General features: G+C 56.0%; 2 protein-coding genes across 5 annotated transcripts in view; one reads left to right on the top strand and one right to left on the bottom strand.

Moving 5' to 3' along the window:
- DNAH1 (dynein axonemal heavy chain 1) overlaps positions 1 to 12,387 on the top strand; it is a 77,448-nt gene extending 65,061 nt beyond the window's left edge. The window contains exons 54-77 of one of the 2 annotated variants that reach the window (XM_090284083.1): positions 400 to 585; positions 1,001 to 1,192; positions 2,097 to 2,264; positions 2,354 to 2,545; positions 2,728 to 2,859; positions 3,605 to 3,730; positions 4,378 to 4,497; positions 4,622 to 4,771; positions 4,898 to 5,058; positions 5,820 to 6,045; positions 6,182 to 6,377; positions 6,696 to 6,847; positions 7,273 to 7,469; positions 7,706 to 7,850; positions 8,107 to 8,265; positions 8,340 to 8,471; positions 8,828 to 8,998; positions 9,078 to 9,257; positions 9,326 to 9,502; positions 10,019 to 10,189; positions 10,349 to 10,479; positions 10,839 to 11,190; positions 11,511 to 11,745; positions 12,228 to 12,387. In XM_090284083.1, the coding sequence (XP_090140209.1) occupies positions 400 to 585; positions 1,001 to 1,192; positions 2,097 to 2,264; positions 2,354 to 2,545; positions 2,728 to 2,859; positions 3,605 to 3,730; positions 4,378 to 4,497; positions 4,622 to 4,771; positions 4,898 to 5,058; positions 5,820 to 6,045; positions 6,182 to 6,377; positions 6,696 to 6,847; positions 7,273 to 7,469; positions 7,706 to 7,850; positions 8,107 to 8,265; positions 8,340 to 8,471; positions 8,828 to 8,998; positions 9,078 to 9,257; positions 9,326 to 9,502; positions 10,019 to 10,189; positions 10,349 to 10,479; positions 10,839 to 11,190; positions 11,511 to 11,745; positions 12,228 to 12,349 (4,173 nt within the window). In that variant the 3' untranslated portion in view covers positions 12,350 to 12,387. Of the gene's footprint in view, positions 1 to 399; positions 586 to 1,000; positions 1,193 to 2,096; positions 2,265 to 2,353; positions 2,546 to 2,727; positions 2,860 to 3,604; positions 3,731 to 4,377; positions 4,498 to 4,621; positions 4,772 to 4,897; positions 5,059 to 5,819; positions 6,046 to 6,181; positions 6,378 to 6,695; positions 6,848 to 7,272; positions 7,470 to 7,705; positions 7,855 to 8,106; positions 8,266 to 8,339; positions 8,472 to 8,827; positions 8,999 to 9,077; positions 9,258 to 9,325; positions 9,503 to 10,018; positions 10,190 to 10,348; positions 10,480 to 10,838; positions 11,191 to 11,510; positions 11,746 to 12,227 lie in introns of both variants that reach the window. The other variant, XM_090284084.1, reaches the window with a different exon arrangement.
- Positions 12,388 to 12,936: 549 nt separating this feature from the next.
- On the bottom strand, positions 12,937 to 21,665 carry BAP1 (BRCA1 associated deubiquitinase 1). Of its 3 annotated transcripts, none has more exons than XM_090284081.1 (17): positions 21,519 to 21,664; positions 21,393 to 21,422; positions 21,230 to 21,284; positions 20,160 to 20,292; positions 19,671 to 19,790; positions 19,138 to 19,199; positions 18,912 to 19,054; positions 18,570 to 18,648; positions 17,997 to 18,066; positions 17,594 to 17,741; positions 16,911 to 17,095; positions 16,294 to 16,427; positions 15,259 to 15,737; positions 14,980 to 15,140; positions 14,685 to 14,777; positions 14,489 to 14,561; positions 12,937 to 14,275 (listed from the first exon to the last, which is right to left on the bottom strand). In XM_090284081.1, exons 1-17 carry the CDS (start codon positions 21,553 to 21,555, stop codon positions 14,142 to 14,144), a joined length of 2,136 nt encoding a protein of 711 aa, XP_090140207.1. In that variant the 5' UTR covers positions 21,556 to 21,664; the 3' UTR covers positions 12,937 to 14,141. The 3 variants fall into 3 exon arrangements, with proteins under 3 accessions (XP_090140207.1, XP_090140206.1, XP_090140205.1); XM_090284080.1 differs by having other exon boundaries at positions 17,997 to 18,120; positions 21,519 to 21,663; XM_090284079.1 differs by having other exon boundaries at positions 17,997 to 18,120; positions 21,230 to 21,422; positions 21,519 to 21,665.
- Between the last annotated feature and the right edge of the window lie 826 nt (positions 21,666 to 22,491).

Below are 22,491 nucleotides of genomic sequence, written 5' to 3'. Positions count from 1 at the left end.
CTTTCTGGCAAAAGTAGTTCTGCTCTACAAAGTCAGTGTAGTAAAACTCTTTCCAGCAAATGGGAAGACAGGGACTTGTGGGAGGAGCACCTTTCCCTGTCTTACATGGAGGTGCCCTGTGGGCTTAAGGGGCCCTGCCCCATAGGGCAATTATGCCCAAGCATGTAAAGCAAGAGCCTATGCCAGGCCTCCAGTGAGCACTCAGGATTGGAAGGGGCTCTTAGCAGTCCAGATATCCATGGCCTGACACAGCCAAGAGGACCCTTGGAAAACAGGGCATCCCAACCCTCATTTCCTTCCACCTGAGGAGACAGAGAGGCAAACAGGGGAAAAGGGAGGAGGGCGTACCTACCCCTGACACTGGCCACCAACCACGCCCTCCCTGCCTCTGGGCCCCAGATGGACACAACCATTGCTGAGGACACCCGGAAATCAGTGCAGGCAGAGGAGATAAAGGCCAACGAGAAGGCCAGGAAAGCACAAGCTATTGCTGATGATGCCCAGAAGGATCTGGATGAAGCACTACCTGCCCTGGATGCGGCCCTGGCCAGCCTGCGCAACCTCAACAAAAATGATGTGACTGAGGTGGGCAGCCAGGCATCTCCCAGAGCTCCCCCTGGCATTTATTTATGGTACCTCATGTCCTGGTCCCCAGGCCCTCCCTCTACATATCCCTAGGGGATCATGTGCCAAGAGGTGAGGGCAGAGCTAGTGCCTAAACCCAGCTACCTGCCCCTACTTCCTTCTGCCAGCCTCAGGACCCCAGCAGGTGCATGGGAGGGCTTTGGGCTGGAGAGGTGAGCATCCAGGACTCTGTGGCCAGGCCTGCGTATATGGGAGAGCAGTAGGCTGAGGCTGTCCTCGAGGTCTCTGGCATGCCCTTTGTCTATGGTGGTAGAGACTTGGTTGGTGGGGCCCACCCTGTCTGGCAGCTGTCCCTACCCAGGGTACCCACACAACAATGGATTTCCCCTTTTTTCACTTTTGGCCTGGCCCACAGGTACGTGCTATGCAACGACCACCCCCAGGCGTGAAGCTGGTCATAGAAGCTGTGTGTATCCTGAAGGGCATCAAGCCCAAGAAGGTTCCTGGAGAGAAGCCTGGCTCCAAGGTGGATGACTACTGGGAGCCTGGCAAGGGGCTGCTGCAGGACCCTGGCCGCTTCCTCGAGAGCCTTTTCAAATTTGACAAGGTGAGCATGCCAGGCAACTGGCCAGTAGGTGAATGAGGGCTACCCAGCCAGACAGGGAAGCAGGAGAGGAGCCTGCCCTACCACAGCACTGGAATCTCTGTCCCGTATCCCTCCACCTGCAGACGCATAGCCCTGTGGCCTAGAACCAGATCCTGGCTATTTTGAGGGTAGGTCAGCCTGGAGCCCACAGCCCTCCTGGAGGGCCCCTCTTCAGCCCAGAAATTGGCTAGGGGGCAACTGTCTGTCCCATGTGCGCTACCCACTACCACCATGTGTTGGTGTTGTGACGACAGGCACTTCCCAGGCTGCACTGGAAGGTAGCTGGACCCCCTGTGAGCTTCCCCTTCTCCCCTTCTCCTTTTCCATCAGACTGGAAACCAGAGACCACATGAGCCTAAATAAGCCCAAATCAGGAATGCTCAAGGCCAGTGTTCAGGCTCCCCTGGTCCCAGGCTCTGAGCTCTGAGAGCTCATGAACAATGCATCTTCCTGGGCCCATCCTGAACTACAGAGTTAGAATGTCCCAGGGTGGGACAAGAGCCCCAGGGGTGTGGTGAGCTCTTGGGGTGGGGATTATTACCCTTGGGCATGATTTGTCTCCACACCTGAGAGGAAGCAGCCCTGGTCTCTAAATGAATTTTAAATGGGGCCTGTGTATTGTTAGATCTTGAGACTATATCATTTCTCAGGGAACCTCCAGTCATGTTATCTGAAATCCTGGAACACAGAAGTTTCTCTTCTAGCCAGTCTTTTTAGGTCATGTTTATTCCCTAAGGAGGACACCTGTACTGAGGCCTGCACAGGGCATGGGGCACAGGACAGGATCAGGGTATCCTTTAGCAGGCCCCTCTACCCCATCCTCCCTGGGAAGTAGCCCCCTGATCCCCATTGTTCCCATGTCCAGGACAACATTGGTGAGGCAGTGATCAAAGCCATCCAGCCATACATCGACAATGAAGAGTTCCAGCCTTCTGCCATCGCCAAGGTGTCCAAGGCCTGCACCTCCATCTGCCAGTGGGTGCGCGCTATGCACAAGTACCACTTCGTGGCCAAGGCCATGGAGCCCAAGCGGGTAAGGGCTGGGTACGGCTGAGGGGCAAGGGAGGGGGCAAGGGCTCCCCAGGGCACTCAAAAAGCTGGCCCTGCTCCCTTTGTCCGCAGCAAGCTCTGCGGGAGGCCCAGGATGACCTGGAGGTGACACAGAAGATCCTGGAGGAGGCAAAGCAGCGGCTGCAGGAGGTGGAGGATGGCATCGCCACAATGCAGGCCAGGTACCGAGAATGCATCAGCAAGAAGGAGGAGCTGGAGCTGAAGTGTGAGCAGTGTGAGCAGCGGCTGGGCCGAGCTGACAAGGTACACACACACCTCCAGGGAGGGTCTGTGGGCATGGCCTGCCTCAGACAGAGGCTAGAAGGGTCTTTGTGGTGGTGGGGTCCTGGGATGGCTGTCTGCAGCCCCTCCCTGGCAGCCTGGGGCTGCACCGGTAAGGGACACCCAGGCCTCCCAGAGCCCACCCCACGTGGCTCCCTCTGCAGCTCATCAGTGGTCTGTCGGATGAGAGGGTGCGTTGGCAGGAGACAGTGGAGAACCTGGAGTACATGCTTGAAAACATCTCTGGAGATGTACTGGTGGCTGCTGGCTTCGTGGCCTACCTGGGTCCCTTCACGGTAAGGAGCCCTGAGCCCTGCCTGGGACAGCCTCACCTCACAAAGAGGCCCTAACTTAAGGCCTTACTTCCCTGAAGGGCAGCCAGTGGGGTGGCTCTTCCCTCACTCATTTATTTAGCAAGCACTTATCAGCCCTGGCCAGAGTGGCTCAGTTGGTTAGAGAGTCATCCCATACACCAAAAGGCTGCAGGTTCAATCCCTGGTCAGGGCTTGTACAGGAGGCAACCAATTGACGTTTCTCTCTCACATTGACATTTCTCTCCTTCTCTCTCTCTCTTCCTTCCTCTCTCTCTAAAAACAGTGAAAAAAAATCCTGAAGTGAAGAAATTAATTAATTAATTAATAAAATAACAAGCGTTTATCAGGCACCCTGTCTGAGCCAGGTGCTGTTCCAGGCACTGGGGATGTGGCAGTGCATAAAACAGCCAGAAAACCCACCCTGGTGGAGCTGGCCTTCTAGTAGGAATATGAGCTCACACTTCCAGGCTTGTTGTGTGCATGTCATTCAATTCTCACAGATGCCCTGACAGGTGGGCACTGTTATGACTACCCCTGTTTCACAGATGAGGGGCTGAGGTTTAAGGAGGCCAAGGATGTCACCCAAAGTGAGACTGGAACACAGGTGTCTGGCTCCATGTCTGAGCTCTGACCTCTGTGTGCAGCTGCCAAGTGATAGGGTACAGAGGGAGGCGGGAGGCGTTACAGGTGTCATGTTGGGGTGGACCTGAGTCTGGCATCTCCCCAGGGCCAGTACCGCACAGTGCTCTACAACCACTGGGTCAAGCAACTTGTGATCTACCATGTCCCACACACCTCTGAGCCCACACTAATCAGGACGCTGGGGAACCCCGTGAAGATCCGCTCCTGGCAGGTGCCTGCCCTGGGGGGTTGGAGTGACTGGGCTGGGTCTGTGGCATGATACAAGCTGGACCAAGAGCCTCCTGTCTCTCTCCCACCCTTTTTCCTGCACGTGCTCGGAGATGGCTCCCCTGAACCCACCCAGACCCAGACAGAGCGTGGTGGGTAGGAGAGGAGAAAGCTGACCACAGTGTGGCTCAGATGCTAGCTAACTGTGGGCAGAGAACTCAAGGGGTGCTTGAAGAGTGGGGGTGAAGCTGGTGGACCAGTGTCCAGAGGGAGGGTCAAGAAGGGTTCCTAAAAAAAGTCATGCCTCAGCTAGACTCTAAAGGGCAGGTAGAGTTGGCACAGGAAGAGAACCAAGAGGCAGTAGGCAGAGGTAAAAGGTGTGCACAATCTGGGAGGGCTGATGGGCTGTGGGCCCTGTGGAGATGGTCTAACTGAGTGAGGACTCAGTAGGCAAAAGGACAGAGAAGCCCAGTAAAGACAGGTTTGGGGGAGCCAGCCCAGGAGCACACTGTTGCTTGTCCCCCAACTCCAAGAGGACACAATAAGGAGAGGACAGACATAGCCAAAGCATGAGGTTGGGACTAGCTGATGCCAAAGCTAACACTGTTCGTGTGAGAGCCCCGACCCAGTATGGCACCTGGTGCCCCACAGATCGCTGGCCTCCCCAACGACACACTATCCGTAGAGAACGGGGTCATCAACCAGTTCTCCCAGCGTTGGACGCACTTCATTGACCCTCAGGGCCAGGCCAACAAATGGATCAAGAACATGGTAAGCCCACCTGCCAGGTGTCACTACCCACCCAGCAGGCTTAGGAGGCACAGGAGGAGGAGTTGAGCTTCAGGGTGGCTCTCAGCCCCCGCCCCACAACCCCAGCCTGTCCATACTCCCACAGGAGAAAGAAAGTGGGCTGGATGTGTTCAAGCTGAGTGATCGTGACTTCTTGCGCAGCATGGAGAATGCCATCCGCTTTGGCAAGCCCTGCCTCCTGGAAAATGTGGGCGAGGAGCTGGACCCAGCTCTGGAGCCTGTGCTGCTCAAGCAGGTAAGCTTGTATATGTGGGCATGTGGGGAGTGGCCTGTTGGCCTGGACAGGGGAGAGGACAGCCTCCCTCCCCTGCCACACTGGTGAAAGCCAGGCAACAGTGCTTGCCCATCCCACCCACCACAGACATACAAGCAGCAGGGGAACACAGTGCTGAAGCTAGGGGACACAGTGATCCCCTACCATGAGGACTTCAGGATGTACATCACCACCAAGCTGCCCAACCCACACTACACGCCTGAGATTGCCACCAAACTCACCCTCATCAACTTCACCCTGTCGCCCAGGTAAGCCCCCAGCCCCCAGGATCCCAAGTATCAGCTATGTCTTGGCCTGTCCCACTGCCCATCTCCTACCCCCAGGCCAGGACTCACTGGGTCTTTGCCCCACTCAGTGGCTCTGCCAGCTTCCTCCTGGTCATCTTGACACTTTCTAGCCCTTCCACTAGCTTCCCTTTATTTCCACCTAAAACTCCCACTCCCAACTCAACCTGATTCCTGGTCAAATCCCCTCCCCCACCCCAGCCTCCCTTGAGAGCATTAGCCCCACTCTGTCCCTTCCTCTGCAGCTCAGCACTTTCCAGGCCCTTGTACACACACCCTCAGAGCTGTCCTGGAGCCCTGAGTCAGGTTCACTCTGGGTCGCTCCCCCGAGGCCTGTTTCCCCCCCTTGATACTGTGAGCCCAGGCATAGTATCACCATGCCAGTGGTCACTACGAACCTCTTCACGGAACAGGGGGTGGAAACACCCTTAAGGCCTGTCCCTCTCAGTCACCCACAGCTTCCTCCTGCTGAAAGGGAGTTTTTCAGAGACCCCAGAAACTCACACATCCAAATGCCTATCCCTTACTGGGATTCCAGGCTGCTACCAAGGTCTCACTGAGAACTGATCACTTTGAAAGCAGGTTCCACATTATTCCTGCAGCCTGAGACAGGCTAGGCCTCCCAGGCTGACACTGGCAGGAGCTCCAGGAGCTCAGATAATCAGAGGGGCTGGCCCTTGGAGCCCACCAGGTGTTACAGACAGGGTGTTCCCTGCCCCTGACAGTGGCCTAGAGGACCAGCTGCTAGGCCAAGTAGTGGCTGAGGAGCGGCCTGACCTGGAGGAAGCCAAGAACCAGCTGATTGTCAGTAATGCCAAGATGCGCCAGGAGCTAAAGGACATTGAAGACCAGATCCTGTACCGGCTCAGCTCTTCTGAAGGCAACCCTGTGGATGACATGGAACTCATCAAAGTGCTGGAGGCCTCCAAGATGAAGGCTGCAGAGATCCAGGTCAGCAGCTGCCTGCACACCCTGTCTGCCTCTCCCCACCTGCCCCAGGCCTGACTCCTGTCCCCACCCATTTCTACCTGCTGCTCTTTGCCAGCCTATCTAGGCCTGACCACCTCCCCCCCAACTATACCCCCAGGCCAAGGTCAGGATTGCAGAGCAGACAGAGAAGGACATTGACCTCACACGCATGGAGTACATACCTGTGGCTGTCCGGACCCAGATCCTATTCTTCTGTGTGTCAGACCTGGCCAGCGTGGACCCTATGTACCAGTACTCCCTCGAGTGGTTTCTCAACATCTTCCTCTCAGGCATCGCCAACTCAGAGAGGGCAGGTATCGCTGGCACACATGCAAACATGGACACAATGCCAGGCTCCCACCTTGGCATAGATGGGACATGTGAGCATGTTTTCACAGTGGGCACATATACAAACGTACACCCATAGTCACTTGCACATGCTCTCATAACATATACACTCTACATAAGAACACACACACCCTTCCCTATCCTCCTCAGAGCCCTTTTACTGGGAACTCCAAATGCCCCATGGGGAGGCCCACACTGCCCTGAGGCGACTGGCTGGGCTGGACCCCAGGGCTCTTGCTTCCCTCCCCTCTCCCCATCTGCTGCATCACCTCTCTGCCCTGCAGACAATCTGAAGAAGCGCATTGCCAACATCAATCGCTACCTGACCTACAGCCTCTATAGTAACGTCTGCCGCAGCCTCTTTGAGAAGCACAAGCTGATGTTCGCCTTCCTGCTGTGTGCCCGCATCATGATGAATGAGGACAAGATCGACCAGGTACATGAGTAGAGAGGCAGCTGGGTGGGACCGTGGTCCAGGACAGACTGCCTGAGGAGGTGCCCTGTTGCAGGACCTGGGAAAACAGGGTGGAAAGAAAGGCCAGGCATGACAGCACAGCAAGAGCAAAGAGGTAGCGGCCTCAGGAAACATAATTCCTTGCTTAAAAACAGCTAGGGGACCCCGGGTTAATTGTTGCCCAAGCAATCCTATGAGCACAGGCCTTCTCAGAGCCTTGAGTGTGCTGCTGGGCACAGAGGCTGGCCTGAGCCTCCCAGCTCACGTTCTCACGAGCCCCAGGTATTTCGTGGTGTGTTGGAAAGCACTGCCAAGATAGTGAGAGTGACGGCCACCACCTCGCTGTATATTGGGTGGGCTCCCATGTACATAGAGCCTGGCACTAGCCTCCCTCTGTTCCCCACTAGAGTGAGTGGCACTACCTCCTGTCCGGGGGCTCCGTCCAGGTGATGACTGAGAACCCTGCAGTGGACTGGCTGTCAGACCGGGCCTGGCGAGACATCCTGGCACTCTCGAACCTGCCAGCCTTCTCCTCCTTTGCTGCTGACTTTGTGGAACACCTCTCAGAATTTCAGGCTATCTTTGACAGCCCTGAGCCCCACCGGTAAGCTGGGCTCCAAGGCATGTCACTGTGGGTACATTGAGGGGGTGAGACCCCAGACACAGGAGCCTTCTGAGAGGCCACCTAGGATTGCCACACAGCTGTGGCCACATCTCTTCTGTACCCCCAACCACATACCCCCAGACACCCCACTCTCCTCTGCCATCCAGCCAGCAGAGCCCCTGTGGCCAGTGCCTTCCCACAGGTCAGCTTTCAGGGAGACATGGGCACTATTGCAGGGAACCCTTGCCAGGCATCTGGGATCAGTACCTGGACCAGTTCCAGAGGCTGCTGGTCCTGCGCTGCCTGCGTGGAGACAAGGTTACCAACGCCATGCAGGACTTTGTGGCCACCAACCTGGAGCCACGCTTCATTGAGCCCCAGGCAAGTGCCACTAGCCAGTGCCACCCGCTAATCCCCACCTGGGTGCCAGGGGTCTGACTGCACCTGGACAGACCACTTTGCAGCTTTTATCAGGTCAGGACTCCTAGCCCCACCCCTTCAAAGGCTCTGGGAGGTTCCAGGCCCCACAAAGAAGCCCCCTAGTATCTCTCTGGGAGCTCCAAGATTGTCATCCCTTGCTGGGGTCCCTGTGCCTCCTTAGCTCCATGTGGCCCCAGCATCTCCCTCTGTCCTGCAGACAGCCAACTTGTCGGTGGTGTTTAAAGACTCCAACTCCACCACACCTCTCATCTTTGTGCTGTCGCCTGGCACTGACCCTGCTGCCGACCTGTACAAGTTTGCTGAAGAGATGAAGTTCTCCAAGAAGCTCTCCGCCATCTCCCTGGGCCAGGGCCAGGTAAGGGTGGGGCGAGGAGGGTGATGACCAGCCAGGCCATCTGGTCCCACCACTCAGCACTTGCACCCCCACAGGGCCCGCTGGCAGAAGCCATGGTGCGCAGCTCCATAGAGAGGGGCAAGTGGGTCTTCTTCCAGAACTGCCATTTGGCCCCAAGCTGGATGCCAGCCCTAGAGCGCCTCATTGAGCACATCAATCCCGACAAGGTGCACCAGCTTCCTCTGCTGAAGGGAGTACTGATGTGTCCACCCAGGACTGTGAAGCTAAATGAGATGGTCCCGCAAACCACTCAGGCCAGCCCAGGAACACAGGGGTTGCTCAGGAAACCTATGGAACATGCATCAATTACATTAATTTTCCCAGTGGCCCCCAAAGTCACATTACCACACCAGTTAGGGTGCAAAGCTCCTATTCTTAATTGGTGGTCCGTGCAGCCTGGTCTGGCCCACCCAGGTGTAGAGTCAGGCTGAGGGTGGCCCAGGGTCCCTGGATAGGAGGGAGCCTGGTGTTGGGGAGGCCACCAGGTATGGGTCCCGATGCTCATACCGAACATGGCCACCAGGTGCACCGGGACTTCCGCCTGTGGCTTACCAGTCTGCCCAGCAACAAGTTCCCAGTGTCCATCCTGCAGAATGGCTCCAAGATGACGATTGAGCCGCCACGTGGTGTCAAGGCCAACCTGCTTAAGTCCTACAGCAGCCTCAGCGACGACTTTCTCAACTCCTGTCGCAAGGTGAGGCACACTTGGTCGTGCCCTGCCCTACCTGACCCTGTCCTTGCCCCTCATGTCTCCTGTCTCTCACCTCTCACAGGTGATGGAGTTCAAGTCCCTGCTACTGTCTCTGTGCCTGTTCCATGGAAATGCACTAGAGCGCCGAAAGTTTGGGCCCCTGGGCTTCAACATTCCCTATGAGTTCACAGACGGGGACCTGCGCATCTGTATCAGCCAGCTCAAGATGTTTCTGGATGAGTATGATGACATCCCCTACAAGGTGAGCTGGGGACAGGCTGAGGGTAGGGAGCTGGGGACTTGTGAGGCCCTCACCCACCCACCACATAGGTCCTCAAGTACACTGCAGGGGAGATCAACTATGGGGGCCGAGTCACTGACGACTGGGACCGCCGCTGCATCATGAACATCCTGGAAGACTTCTACAGCCCTGATGTGCTCTCCCCCGAGCACAGCTATAGCACCTCAGGCATCTACCACCAGATCCAGCCCACCTACGACCTCAACGTGAGCACAGCCTGGGTTCTGGGGTACCAAGAACCACCTGGGTGCTGGGTTGAAGGAGATGTGGCCCCTGCCCTCCAGTAGCGCCTTCTCGTTGACTAATCCATCCCACAAAGACAGTCACTACTGCTTGAGGGCTCTCAGTGAGGCAGGGGTAAGGCAGGGGCAACCCAGCCCACAGTCAGGGAGGGATCCCTGAGGAAATGCTGCTTCAGCTAAGATGTATGAGCAGTGGTCAGGAGCTGGGTCAGGCATTCCAGAGTGTAGGTCATCAGTGAAAATGAGGGAGTATAACAGGTTTGAGCAGCCAAAGGAAGAAGCAGGGAGATGGATGGCAGTGAGAAAGGTGCTGAGAGGGAAGCAGAAGCCACCCACACGATGCCACAGGGGCCATGGAGTCCCAAGAACAACAGGGTTACAACCAGGGTGATGGGTAGGGGATGTGCTCAAGTGGAAGGCCACCCACAGGCTGGGGGTAGAGCCAGGCAGGGGCTTCAGTCATGCCTCTCTACACCTCAGGGCTACCTCTCCTACATCAAGAGCCTCCCACTCAATGACATGCCTGAGATCTTTGGCCTGCACGACAATGCCAACATCACCTTTGCCCAGAATGAGACTTATGCTCTGCTCGGTGCTATCACACAACTGCAACCCAAATCGTCCTCTGTGGGCAGCCAGAGCAGGGAGGAGGTGGGTCGCAACAGGGGGAAGGGCCCCAAGGGTTGATCAGGGCTGATCTCCCACCCACCATCCTGCCCGCTCCCTTGTGGGAAGAAACTCTGTGCATGTGGAATCTCATAAGGGTTGTGGGGGCCAGCCCTGACCCCCAGTATCCCTTTGCCCCTACAGATAGTGGAAAATGTGGCCCAGAACATTCTGCTCCAGGTGCCTGAGCCCATCAGCTTGCAGTTGGTGATGAGCAAGTACCCTGTGCTGTATGAGGAGTCAATGAACACTGTGCTAGTGCAGGAGGTCATTCGGTAATCCCCCTGCCTCAAACACTGCCCCCCACTGTGAGCCCTGAGTCAACAGACTACTGGGCTGTAGAGAAATGACAGCAAGAGGTACTATGGTCCACATGCCATACCAAATGCTATAAATCCATCCTCTAACTCAGCCACATTTTTTAAATTCCCATTTTACAGATAAGGCCCAAAAAGGTTAAGTGAACTGAGGTCACATATTTGCTAAGGGCCAGAGCTGGGATTGGTACCCAGGCTGTTCAAGCAGCTCTATGTTCGGCCATTGTTTTTTTCTGTCTATGACCTACAACTGAGGAATGTAGAAACTGCTACATGGCCCTGGCCCACTGTCTGCCTCTTTGCCACTGGCCCCATAGGTACAACCGGCTCCTGCAGGTGATCACACAGTCGCTGCGAGATCTGCTCAAGGCACTCAAGGGGCTGGTGGTGATGTCCTCACAGCTGGAGCTGATGGCTGCCAGCCTGTACAACAACACTGTGCCTGAGCTCTGGAATGCCAAGGCCTACCCATCACTCAAGCCACTGTCCTCATGGGTCATGGATCTGCTGCAACGCCTGGACTTCCTGCAGACCTGGATCCAAGGAGGCATCCCAGCTGTTTTCTGGATCAGTGGATTCTTCTTCCCCCAGGCTTTCCTGACAGGCAGCCTGCAGAACTTTGCCCGCAAGTCTGTCATCTCCATTGACACCATCTCCTTTGATTTCAAGGTCTGGACACAGCCAGGGCAAGGTCAGGTGACAGGCTGGGGTATGGCCTAGACAGGAGGGGGGGTCTCAGGCCACACCTGGATGGCAGAGTCAGGGGACCCCTGAGCAGGGATTGAGGAAAAAGGAGAGCCAGGCCAGAAGAGACCATGACCCCCAGGGAAATCCAGAATAGCAGAACATACAGGCTACCAGCTAAAATAATGGATGAGTGATGTGCAGGCAGGCAGAGCTCTCAGGAAGGAGTTTGTGCCTCTGAACCAAAATTCTAATCCAGATTCTGGGTACTGATATGTGTAGGGCATGTCTGTGTACCCCCATAGGTGATGCACCAGTCAGTGTCAGAACTCAAGAAAAGGCCTAAAGAGGGGTGCTACATCCATGGACTGTTCCTGGAAGGTGCCCGCTGGGACCCCATGGCTTTCCAGCTGGCCGAGTCTCGGCCCAAGGAGCTATACACGGAAATGGCAGTTATCTGGCTCCTGCCAATGCCCAACCGCAAGATTCAGGACCAAGCCTTCTACCTGTGTCCCATCTACAAGACGCTGACCCGTTCCGGTACGAGGCCTAGGGCAGGAGCTTTCACCACAGGAATGGGCCCAGTACTGGGCCAGTCCAGGACAGATAGGCTGACCCAGTTAGCTGAACAAGATGACCATAGAGGTCGATCAACAGTCCTTAGAACAACAGGCAAGGACAGAGCCTGGCAGAAACAGGCAGGGTTCCATCTATGGAGTGACCCCTGAACTCCCCATCTTGCTGCCTCCCCCAGTAGATCCACCTTGGGTCCTGGGAGCCCAACCTGACAACGTTCAGAGGGGGTAACTGAGGCCTGGGCTGGGCCCAACAGGAAATGAGTGGTGTCAACTCTCCATTGCTGCCTGTCCTCAAGTCAGTGCATTAACCCATTCACCAAGTGGACTTCCCCTTGGATCAGATCTCCCTCCTTGCCCCCAAGTCTGCCAAATCCATTGCCTGTACCCTGTCCTTCTCTAGTTGTGGCAGACAACTTAACTCTCTCCCTTTGTTGCTTGTCCCAGGAACACTATCAACCACAGGCCACTCCACCAACTATATCATTGCTGTGGAAATCCCCTCTGACCAGCCCCAGCGACATTGGATAAAGCGCGGTGTGGCCCTCATCTGTGCCCTGGACTACTAGACTTGGACAGGAGGGAGGGAGCCATTAAAGTTGAGTTTTCTAAGCAATCCAGCTAAGCTTTACCTACTTAACATCGGGCCGCTTCTACAGAACTCACTGCCAGGGAAACAGTGAGGGTGAGGGTGAGGGGCTACAGCGGCCTCAATAGAATGTGGTTAGCAAGGGGAAGAGGTGACAGGTAGCAGCTTTAACCTGCTGGACCTGTCCAGATGCAACAAGAGGACAGGTGAGCCCTCCAAGGTCACAGGACCCCTCCAGGGAGAGCACACCAGGCAGGACAAGAGGCAGCCCTGCCTCAACCGAGCCCCAGCATCTCTCCAGGTTGCAAAGCTGTTAAGATTTGGTGAAAGCTATGGCCCTCTCCTCCCAAACTGCACTTCAGGTTTCACAGCCCACATGAAGCCCATCCTCAGCTCAGGCCCTAAATCCTGGGCCTAGGGTCCTAAGAATCTCGGCCCCAGAAGGCTAAATACCCAAGAATGCATACTCCTCACTTCTGGTCACTGGGCCTTGGGCCCAGGCCTGATTAGGTCCTCACTCCCATCTCAGCCTAGCCTACAAACCTCAGGCCAGCAACAATAGGAGGGTTCATTTTTTAGGAGTTTTATTCACTTATTGATCCAATATTTACAGGGGCTCATGGAATCAGGCTGTGTTCAGTGCAGAGGCAACTGCCATGCTCACCAGCTGTCTCCCACCCCCACCCAGGTCACTATGTACAGATAAGGGGCCTCCTTGGATCTCCTTCAAAGCCATCTGGCAGGGGCCATGGGGCTATATTTGGGGGCCGAGCTCCGAAGGCAGTGCTAGGCCCATTACTCCTTGGCATCAGGCCCTCTGGGAACATGGGGGCTCCAACTTGGTGTCTTGGTCCTACAGTTCCCCACCCTGAGTGCCTTGCAGAGGCTGAGGAAGCTGGCGTGGCAGGGAGAGCTGAGTGGTGCCAGTTTCCTGCTAGCAGCCCTGTCTCTGCTACCCCTAAGGGAAGGGAGACATGGTAATACTGAGGGGATGGGCAGAGGCTCCTCCAAGCCCCAGGCTCCAGGGACACAGCCCAGGAGCCCAAGGCAGGCCCACTGCCAGGGCCACAACACTGAAGGCAGAGACCCAGAGCGTTGTTCAAGGGGAAAGCAGACTTGAAAAGCCCGACTGGAGCCAGGAAGGGTGTATAAGACACCAAACAGCTCAGATACTCCTTTCCTCAAGCCTGGGACCCCAGCAGGTTGCTGGGACACCCCACTCCCAATCCAGCCCAGAACCCAGGTCCCTGAGTTTGGAACTCTCCCAGGAGGAACAAAGAGCAGACCTGGCTTCCTCAAAACAGAGACAATTGGTGGCGGGGGCTAGAGCAACAGGCCCATGCCCACCCTGGCCCCACCTGGACAACAACTGTTAGGAGAGAACGCATAGTCAGGAAGCCAGCTATGTCAACACAATGGTGGCAAGATGGGCCAGAGCCCAGAAAAATAGACGTCTCTGTAGGTAAAATATATATTCCGCTGCCCAGGCAGAAAGGCCAGGTCCTGCAGCTCCACAGCCAGCTGTGGAGGAAGCCGCAGCACCTCACTGTGCCCCAGCTCCAGCTGCTACTTCCTGAGCGCTGTGGGCTTGACCTGCCCTACCAGACCCAGGGGCACAATGCAGAGAATCCTGGTCTGGCTTCCATTTCCAGGGTCTGGGGTCTCTGGCTGGAACTATTCAGTAATACTGGGAAGAGGGGAGTAGGGCAGGGAAGGGGCCCTCGTGAGGGCCACAAGGCAAGAGCGGGCTGCAGAGTTGGAGCCAGCAGTCCTCACTGGCGCTTGGCCTTGTAGGGGCGTGAGCGTTTCCGCCGGTCAGGCTTCCGCTGCTTGTGGAGCCGGCCAATGCTAACCCCTTGGCGCCGCCGCACTGAGATGTTCTGCTCCACCAGGTTGGCCAGCATGCCTGCAGAGAGGCAGAGGCCCTTGAGCAGGTGGCTGGATGCCCAGCAGCCACCAGCTCAATAGGCCACAGACTCAGGCCAGAGCTGAGGGTCTCATGGGCTCCCCTGAACCCCACAGTCTGCTCAATCCCCAGCAGAAGCCTGACAAGAGCAGGGACCTGAGGAACATGGCCCTCAGTAGGGCATGTCAGGTAACACACAATGAGTACCCTCACCTTCCTGGGCCAGCATGGAGATAAACGTGCAGATGAACTCATCATAGTTGTGGGTCCTTCTCTGGTCGTCAATCTGTGGGAAAATGGATGAGGCCACTGCAGCCAATCTCCAGAGAGCTGCCACCAGCTGGCCTCAAGAGATTGTACCTTGGGACAGTCATGGGCAGAGGACCGGGCAGCTGGAGAGATGACCCACCTTGAATTTCTTCCTTTTCTCCACCTCTTCCTTGAGGCAGGCCTCATAGTTTGCAATCTCAGCTTCCACACACTTCAGCAGTGCCAAAAGCTCCTGCCAAAACCCAGCATTGTACCCGTGAGGGGGGCTGGCCAGCACCAAAGCCATACTACCAAGAAGCAGCGAGAGGCAAGGATAAGCAGCCACTACCCAACCCAGACAGGCTTCATGGCCACCAACCTTCCCGCCAAAACTCCAATCAAGAACCCAGTCCTTCCCCCTACTAGGATTAGAAGAGAAACCCACAGGGGCTCACCTTGGGTGAGTACTTCTCCCCACTCAAGGGCTCACTGGGCCTGAGCAGCCCAGACTTCTCTCTGCCATCTACAGGTTCCACCACCTCCTTCTCCTCTGGACTGCCAGCCCCCTGGCTGCCCAGGCTTGGTCTGATTGAGGGCGAGGAACCCTTCCCACCCTCTGGGAAAAGAAGGCATGAGAAGACCTATCAGAGTGCAGGACACTTGGTGGTCACTTGGCTACCACCCTCCTCCATCCTTGGTACACCAAGTGGCCATTGAGCCAGCCCAAGGCCCACCTGTCAGTGCCAGGGGACTCAGCACACCATCCTCGGCCAAATGAAGCAGGCCTGTGCTGATGACAGGACCCAGGTCACGTACAGCGCGATTGTAGCGTATACAGTCAACACGCAGCAGGTTTTCATCCTCTCCAAAAAGCACCTTGGAGATGTGGGAGGTGACAGGGCTGGAGGGCCGTGTGGGGTTGGCCGAGCGGATGGGCGAGCGCAGTGGTGAGTTGAAAGCGCTGCCAATCTCAGAGGCTGTGTCTGTGCTCTCATTGCTGGGGGTGGGCGAGGGCTGTGAGTGCGTGGGTACTGCCACTGCCGGACTCCCAGCACCACTGCTGGTCTTGATGGACAGGGGAATCGAGAGGTCTTTCTGGGATTCTTTGAGCTTCTCAGTCAAGACGTTGATAGTGTTGGGCTGCAGCACTGACAGCTGCCCATCCCCGGAGCCACTCAGTGACCCTGGCTTCCCTGGCCCCTTTCGCTTGTACCTGTAGGGCCCAAGAAGAGATGAGCCAAAGGAGTGGGCCAGGTGACCACACACCCGGCAATGCCTAGAATTGTCTGAACACACCCTGACATCCAGAGACTGACCCTGCAGCTCCTCACTCAATTCAGCAGCCTGACCCAGCCATACCAAGCCTAGCACTCTAAGCTCTGATTGCTGCATCCAGGTGTGCTCAAAGGATACCTTCTCTGTTCCAGCTGCTGGCCTTTTGCAAATGCCACGTCTTTCAGCAAAGTACCTCTGCCCTATCTCCTCCTTCCCTGCTCATCTAATTCTTACAAGGCCTAGCCAAAAGGCCACTTCCCAATAGGACATGTCTTGCTATCTGGTTAAATGCACTCAGCCCCTACCCCCAACCCTCTAAAAGCTTCGTGGGACCTGGAGTCAGCTCGTCCCTGCCAGCCTCCTCCAGGGCCCTGTACTCAGTAGGTGCTCAGCACTGTCCATCTGCTGAAGGGTATTCCCAGACACAAGCTGGAAAATTAAAGATAGGATTCACAGCACTCAAGAGCCTCCAGCCTTACAGAGCTGAGGCTGACCTGATGGCGGAGTTGGTATTCTGCACATCATCTTCCTCGTCATCCTCATAGTCATCCTCATCATCTGAGTACTGCTGAGGTGGGCGGACTGGAACTCGGCTGCGGCCCACACCCGCTGCCAGGTCTTCCTCCTCCTGGGGCAGAAACCCAAGACAGCCCATCAGCAGGGGTCAGTCAGCCCAGGCTGGACACAGCAGTCACAGCCAGAGAGAAAGCCAATGTGGCTCTCAGGTCAAGTCCAAAGAACCCCTCCAGATGTTCCAGAGCCTACCCTTGGCTCATAGGAAAGCTGCTGCCCACTCACACTACCTGCCCACACAGGGCTTCTGAGAGAAACAGAGTGCCCTGAAACATGTGCCTTTATTTGGCCAGTAGAATCCAAGCCAGAGAATTGTACTAAGGAACGTGATCTAAACATTTAAGCCCATAGCCATGTGGCTGGACTTAAAATCAGAGGAGCTCTCTCTGCCTCCCTAAGCTCCTGCCTTTGTGGGTGCTTCCAAGTATCAGACAGAGGTACCATGACAATGAACACCAAGGAACCACCTGAGGAAACTGCCTGTGGCAGCCTTTCAAGAAACTCCTGGAGGGAATGCTGTGGGGCACTCCCAGCTCACCTGCATGGGGGACTTAGCATAGTTGTGATTGTCCAGAAATGCTGGCAGCCGCTGGACGATGGGAGTGGGGTTGGGCGGGACACCATTGAGGCTACTCCCTGAAGGTTTCACCACCAGCTTGGGTTTGCTGGAAGGGCTATGGGTCAGGGCTTGTGGGCATGAACCAGCCACCTCCTCCACACCGTCTGAAAGAAGGAGCACAAGCAGGACTTTCAGCCAGATCCTCAGGAAAAGCTGCCCCCACCCAGCCTAGTGTCTCCCCAGTCCTGTGACACAGCACTGTTCCCCATCCCTTCCCAGAGAACAGCCGAGCAAACTGCTGGGATGGGAGTCAGTTGTGGGCCCCCAGCGAGACAGGGGAAGAGTGAGATGGAAAAAGAGAGGGAGGCAGAAAGGAAAAAAAGCCTCTAAGAAAACCAGAAAAGGAATATGCATCACAGAAAAGCTCAGGCGCCTGGGGTAATGGCAGCCCTTTACACTGACATTTCTTTAGAGAAAAACTGCTCTCCCTTCATGTTCGAACAGGAGAGGGAGGCAAGCACGGGGGCTCCAGGCCTCCCGCAGGAGGCCCTGAATCCCTGCCCAAGTGCCTCCAGAGGAAAAGACTTGCTCCATCTGGGTGTCCCAGGTCAAGCTGAGAGGGTGGCTCTGAGGCCCACAAGAGGCCCTAAGACCCCTGGTACCTGTGTGAGTGCCCTCAGAGGCCACTGGGGCCCTGCTTGCCTCCAGAGTCACCGGGGACTTGCCACTGACTGGTTTGCTCTCCTCAGGCAGCTGTGAATCTTGAGACTTGTGGGTCTGAATCAGTTCTGGTTGTGTTACCCTGATCAACTGAAAAGAGAATCTAAGACTGAGAGGAGAGAAGAGGCTGGGGCTGCCCAATCCCTCACAGAAAAATACAAGTCAAACCCAAACCTCCTTCTAGAAATGACTTTTCCTCCCACCCCAAGTCCCCCTTTCCCAAAAAGTGTACAAAAGAGGTAGTAGTTGGTTGAAGCCCAGATCCACAACAGTGATTTGGGAATCAGACAGATGCCCCAGTGAGGAGGAGATGGCTAGGAAGGTACCAAGCAGGAGGGTACCCACCTGCTGCAGGGCCTCCAGTACTGTCTGGCGATTCACCTTCAGCACATGCAGCCTGGCCTCATACTTGATCCTGCGGTCGGGCACCACCGCCATCAGGTTGAAGCGGATGTCATGGTAGGGCTCCCTGCAGTCACAGCTGCAGCTGTGAGAGCAGCTCCCTCCAAAGCCCACCATCAGATTGAGGCAGATATCCTGTCAGGGCTTCCTGAAGTCACACCTACAGCCATATAGGTACAGGCCCCACGACAGGCAAGCAGCAGCTTACCATGCACACCAGCCACCTGAGCTGGTGCCATCCAATGAACTGTGTGAGGGGCCTGGCAGGAAGTGAGCCAGCATACCTGGGCTACCCAGGGCTCTACCAAGGCCTCCCCCTTCCCCAAGCAGGCCAGAGGCAACCTGGGCGGGAAATAAGGCAATGAGTTGGGAGCCCAAGATCTACACCTGGTCTTTTCAGATTCACCAAGTGGCCTTGCACAAGTCACCTGGCTTCTACCTGCCTTGGTTCCCTTTTCTGTGTCCCTCCCAATGGGGACACAGCTCCAGAGGATAGGGGAGGCACATAGCCCTTACCCTGCTGTGGCGAGGCCAATACGTTCCATGATGACCCGCCTGGCCTTGTCTGTCCACTCCTCATCCTCCCCCCAGGGCCCTAAGGAACACCAAGATGAGGAGTCAGCAAGTGCGAAGCTCTGAGTTTAGGCAAGCCAAGAATGAGAGTGAGGATACAGAGCAGTTGAGCCAGGGAATCAGAGGCCAGTCAGGCAATGCAGTGCAGGATGCCATCTGGCCAAAACCAGATGTCCTAAACGCCCATCCCCCACCACTGAGTCCCAGGCACCTGAGGATACTGGACCCCAGCTCCATAGGAGTTAAGCAGAGAAACCCAAAGGACCCCTAGCTCAGAGTGCCTACCATGGTCAATGGGGTAGACCTTGAGCCCATCTAGCTCAAAAAGCCGGCCTGTGATGGGCACATAGCTGACAAAGTGGAATGCCTCCATGGTCCGCACTGCACTAAGGCCATTCTGCTTCTCCGGGAGGTGGCGTGGCTCGGGCCTGGGGAAGGACAGAGTCAGGACCCAGAATGGGACAACCCTTCCTTACCCCCACCCCCATCAGCACCCACAGCTCCCACACACCTGGCATGGCTATTATGTGCCTTGGCCAATTCGGGGGCATTGCCAATCGCATATCCTTTGCTCTAGAGGGAAGAAAATAAGCCAGATCAGAACGACTTCTCAGGTAAGCCTCTCGGTGGGAAACAAAGCTCAGGAGAGCAGGTCTGGAGGTGTTCCAGGAACCTACAGAAGCACAGGTGGACTCTTCTAAAGGCAGGAGAGCTCTGGAGTCCCAAACAGAAATGCTCTAATGTCCTTGCACAGTAATCAGTGGACACTGGGAGCAATGTGGCTTATAAAGTGCTGACAAAGTCCAAAAATTGTGTCACTTAAGCAATGTTCCTTCCTTCCCTAGGTTTGTCTCCTTCCCTTATAATTGGACCTAAAATCAACTGCCTTACACAATTAATTTAAAAGTCAAATGTAAAGTAAATTTTTATGTGAGAAATGAAAAGCCTCATAGTGCCAAGTGTCATATGGCAGCATCACCAGTGGCCCTGGGGGTCAGATTTGCCCAGCCAGCTGTGAGCCAGGATTAAGGAACTGTGGCCTACCTCAGGGCTGAAGCCTTTGGTGAAGTCCTTCATACGACTCAGGGTGGGCCCCAGGTCCACATTGCTGCAGTTCAGGAGCACACTCAGTAGGGCGTGAGTTGCGCAAGAGTTGGGAATCAGCTGTAAACCAAGAACAGTCACCCATACACAGCATCCCTTAATCGAAGCCCATATTCATTAGAAATGAGGACCCAGAGAGGGACAGTTATATCTAGACAACCACCCTCATCTGTACCCAACATTTGTTCATTTAACTAAATACCCACCAGATGTCTGGGGGGTATGGCGAGTGGATCCAGACCCCACACTGCTCTAAAGAGTTTCCCTTTTTTAATGAGTAAAAGCTCAATTCCTTCTGTCAAGGGACTTCTATAATCACCACCCTTGGTATCTGCCTACCTCCTCCTCCTGCCTTCTCCCACTTCCACTTCCCAAGCAAAGAGAATGGCAGCATCCCACCCTCCAAACAGAAAACAAAGCCCAGCAGACCTGGTGGGCAAAGAACATATTATTCACAATATCGTCATCAATCACAGATGTATCATCCACCAAGGTAGAAACCTTGCGACGGGACCGGCGCTCTTCGATCCATTTGAACAGGAAAATGAATCCATACACAGGGCTGAGGGAAGCAAGGGACAGAGCTAAACCACCCAGGTGGGGGAAGGCAACCAGTATTCCCTTTTTTCCTCCCCCTATTCCCCTGCACGGTGTTACTGCTCAGGTGCCCTTCCTGTATCCCAGCTCTCCCCTGGTTTCTGCCCAACACTGCCCAAAGTGGGCCTGAGTCCTCACACCCCAGAAGCCCACCATAAGCCATCTAAGTAAGCATAAGCCTCTGGCTGTGATTCTCCAGGACTCCACCCAGTATCCTTATGAAGTATATGGTTCTTGGCTGAGAGAAAAGCTAGAACCAATGGCCCAGGACAGGGTAGGAACAGAAGGTAAGGCAAGGACAAAAAAATTTACTGAGGAATTTAAACACTAATTCTCACATGTGGACCCCAAGGCCTGAGACCCAATGCAGCCAAGAAAAAGAACACCCATATCAGCCCCTTCTTTCCTGGGAAATGAAAGCAGATGTCTCAGTTCAGTCACTGCAGTAGTTCTTCACCAAAACAAGACCCCAAGGTTGGTTATCCAGCAGGGGCCTTGTAGGTGCCTCACACAAACCAATCAATACAAGGCCTTTGTGTGGAGATTAAAGGCACTGGCACACCGGCACCGTGAAGCAGTAATTACTAAAGTACAGCTGCACAGTAGGCACCGTGTGGTGCCTGGCTTCCTGCTCCCAGACCAGAAAAAAGCAGCTGGACTGTGCTCCAAAGGATGGTTAGGATTTGCAGGTGCTACAACATGAAGGGAAGTGCTGAGGGAAGACTGGGAGAAAACAAAAATATCATCTTGATCAGGAGAACAACCCACGAGGAGGGATGCTTCCTTATGTGAGATTTTACAACTTGGGGGTTCCTGATACTATCCCCCTTGAGGGGCACTCGTCTCCAGACCTTTCCCGAGCCCTCGAGGGTAAAGAGAGATCCTGCCGCCAAGCCACTCACCCCTGGCACTTGCTCTGCAGGTCATAGATCTCCTCTACTTGCACCCCTTTGACACCTGCGATCAGGGAAGGAAAGAAGTCGGGAAAGGCAACTACTGGCCGTGCGGCGAGGGCGCAGGAGTCGGCCCCGCAGCCCAGGTCCGGCGGGTAGCAGGGACTCTTACCGAAATCTTCCACCAGGAGGGTGAAGAGGCCTGGTGGGGCGACAAGAGGGGAGGGTGGGGGTCAGGCAGGGGCCTCCCGGGCCCACCCGACCTCCCCAGCCCCTGGCCAGCCGGCCCCCTCCTCACCAGGGTCGCTCTCCAACTCCAGCCAGCCCTTATTCATCTTCCCGCGGAGCGGCCCCTCAGCGCCATGTCCAGGCCCTCACCACCGACCGCCGCCCCCGCCGGGAGCCCCCGACGCCCCCGGGGCCCCTAGCCCCACACACAGACAACGGGCCCGGCCGCGTCACCCGCCCGCGCCGGCGGCTACGTCATCGCGGAGCGACGGCCTCCGCCCCGCCTCCGGGTTCCTCTTCCGCGGGTTTGACTCCACAGGCCAGCGCGCTGGCGCGAAGAGCGGGGCGAGGTAGGGGGCGTGGCCACAGGAAGGGTGGAGAGAGCACTGTTAGCATTAGTGGAGCGAGGGAACGAGGCGAAGCGAAAGCTGGGGGTCCGGGGGTGTGGGCAAGTGCGCTGCCGTTAGCGCGCGGCCGTTAGCGGTTCCGCTTAGCCAACGGTCCACATAGTGTAGTCCCCGGGGCTGCAATCTCCCTGGGTTCTAGTCCGCATGACCCGGCCCCCATTTGCGCGCTCGCTCCCTTCGCCAGCGCAGTCACCGCGCGGGGCGGCCGGCCTTGAGGTAGCTACAACGCAGAGGCTCCCTCGGCCACAACTGCGCTGGCGGCCCCGGCCCGGAGCGGCGGCCCGTGCGGTACCGTGAGAAGTGAGCGGCGGAGGCGACCTTCGGTTTGGCCCCACACCAGCCTTCTTGCAGGCGCGACATGAACCTGGTCTGGCTTCTGCAGCATGCTCCTTAAGCCCCTTCGCCAGCTGTTATCTCCGGGGAACAGTTTTGGCCACATCGACATCTGTTTGCCAAATTAATCATTGTTTTTTCTTGTGGCGACGGGGCCGAACACGCTTATTTATTTTTAATTTTCTCAAACAAGCTTTTACCCAGCCCTTATCCAGCGAAACAACTCGGTAACCGTTTCAAAGGAGCACCACGCGGATAGGAAATCTCGGACTGAGCCGCTTGTGGAAACCCCACTTTGCATCG

This window comes from Furipterus horrens, unplaced genomic scaffold, assembly GCF_987537825.1.
Source record: "Furipterus horrens unplaced genomic scaffold, mFurHor1.1.pri manual_scaffold_7, whole genome shotgun sequence".
NCBI lineage: Eukaryota > Metazoa > Chordata > Mammalia > Chiroptera > Furipteridae > Furipterus > Furipterus horrens.
Note: the sequence above shows the minus strand (reverse complement) of the source record. Positions and strands in the feature narration are given on the sequence as shown.

Coding starts and splice junctions, on each gene's coding strand:
- BAP1 (XM_090284079.1), bottom strand. CDS start 21,555: ATGAATAAGGGCTGGCTGGAGTTGGAGAGCGACCCTG. Junction 21,423..21,518: donor GGAGTTGGAGAGCGACCCTG/GTGAGGAGGGGG, acceptor TCGCCCCACCAG/GCCTCTTCACCCTCCTGGTG. Junction 18,649..18,911: donor GGTCTACCCCATTGACCATG/GTAGGCACTCTG, acceptor GGTGTTCCTTAG/GGCCCTGGGGGGAGGATGAG.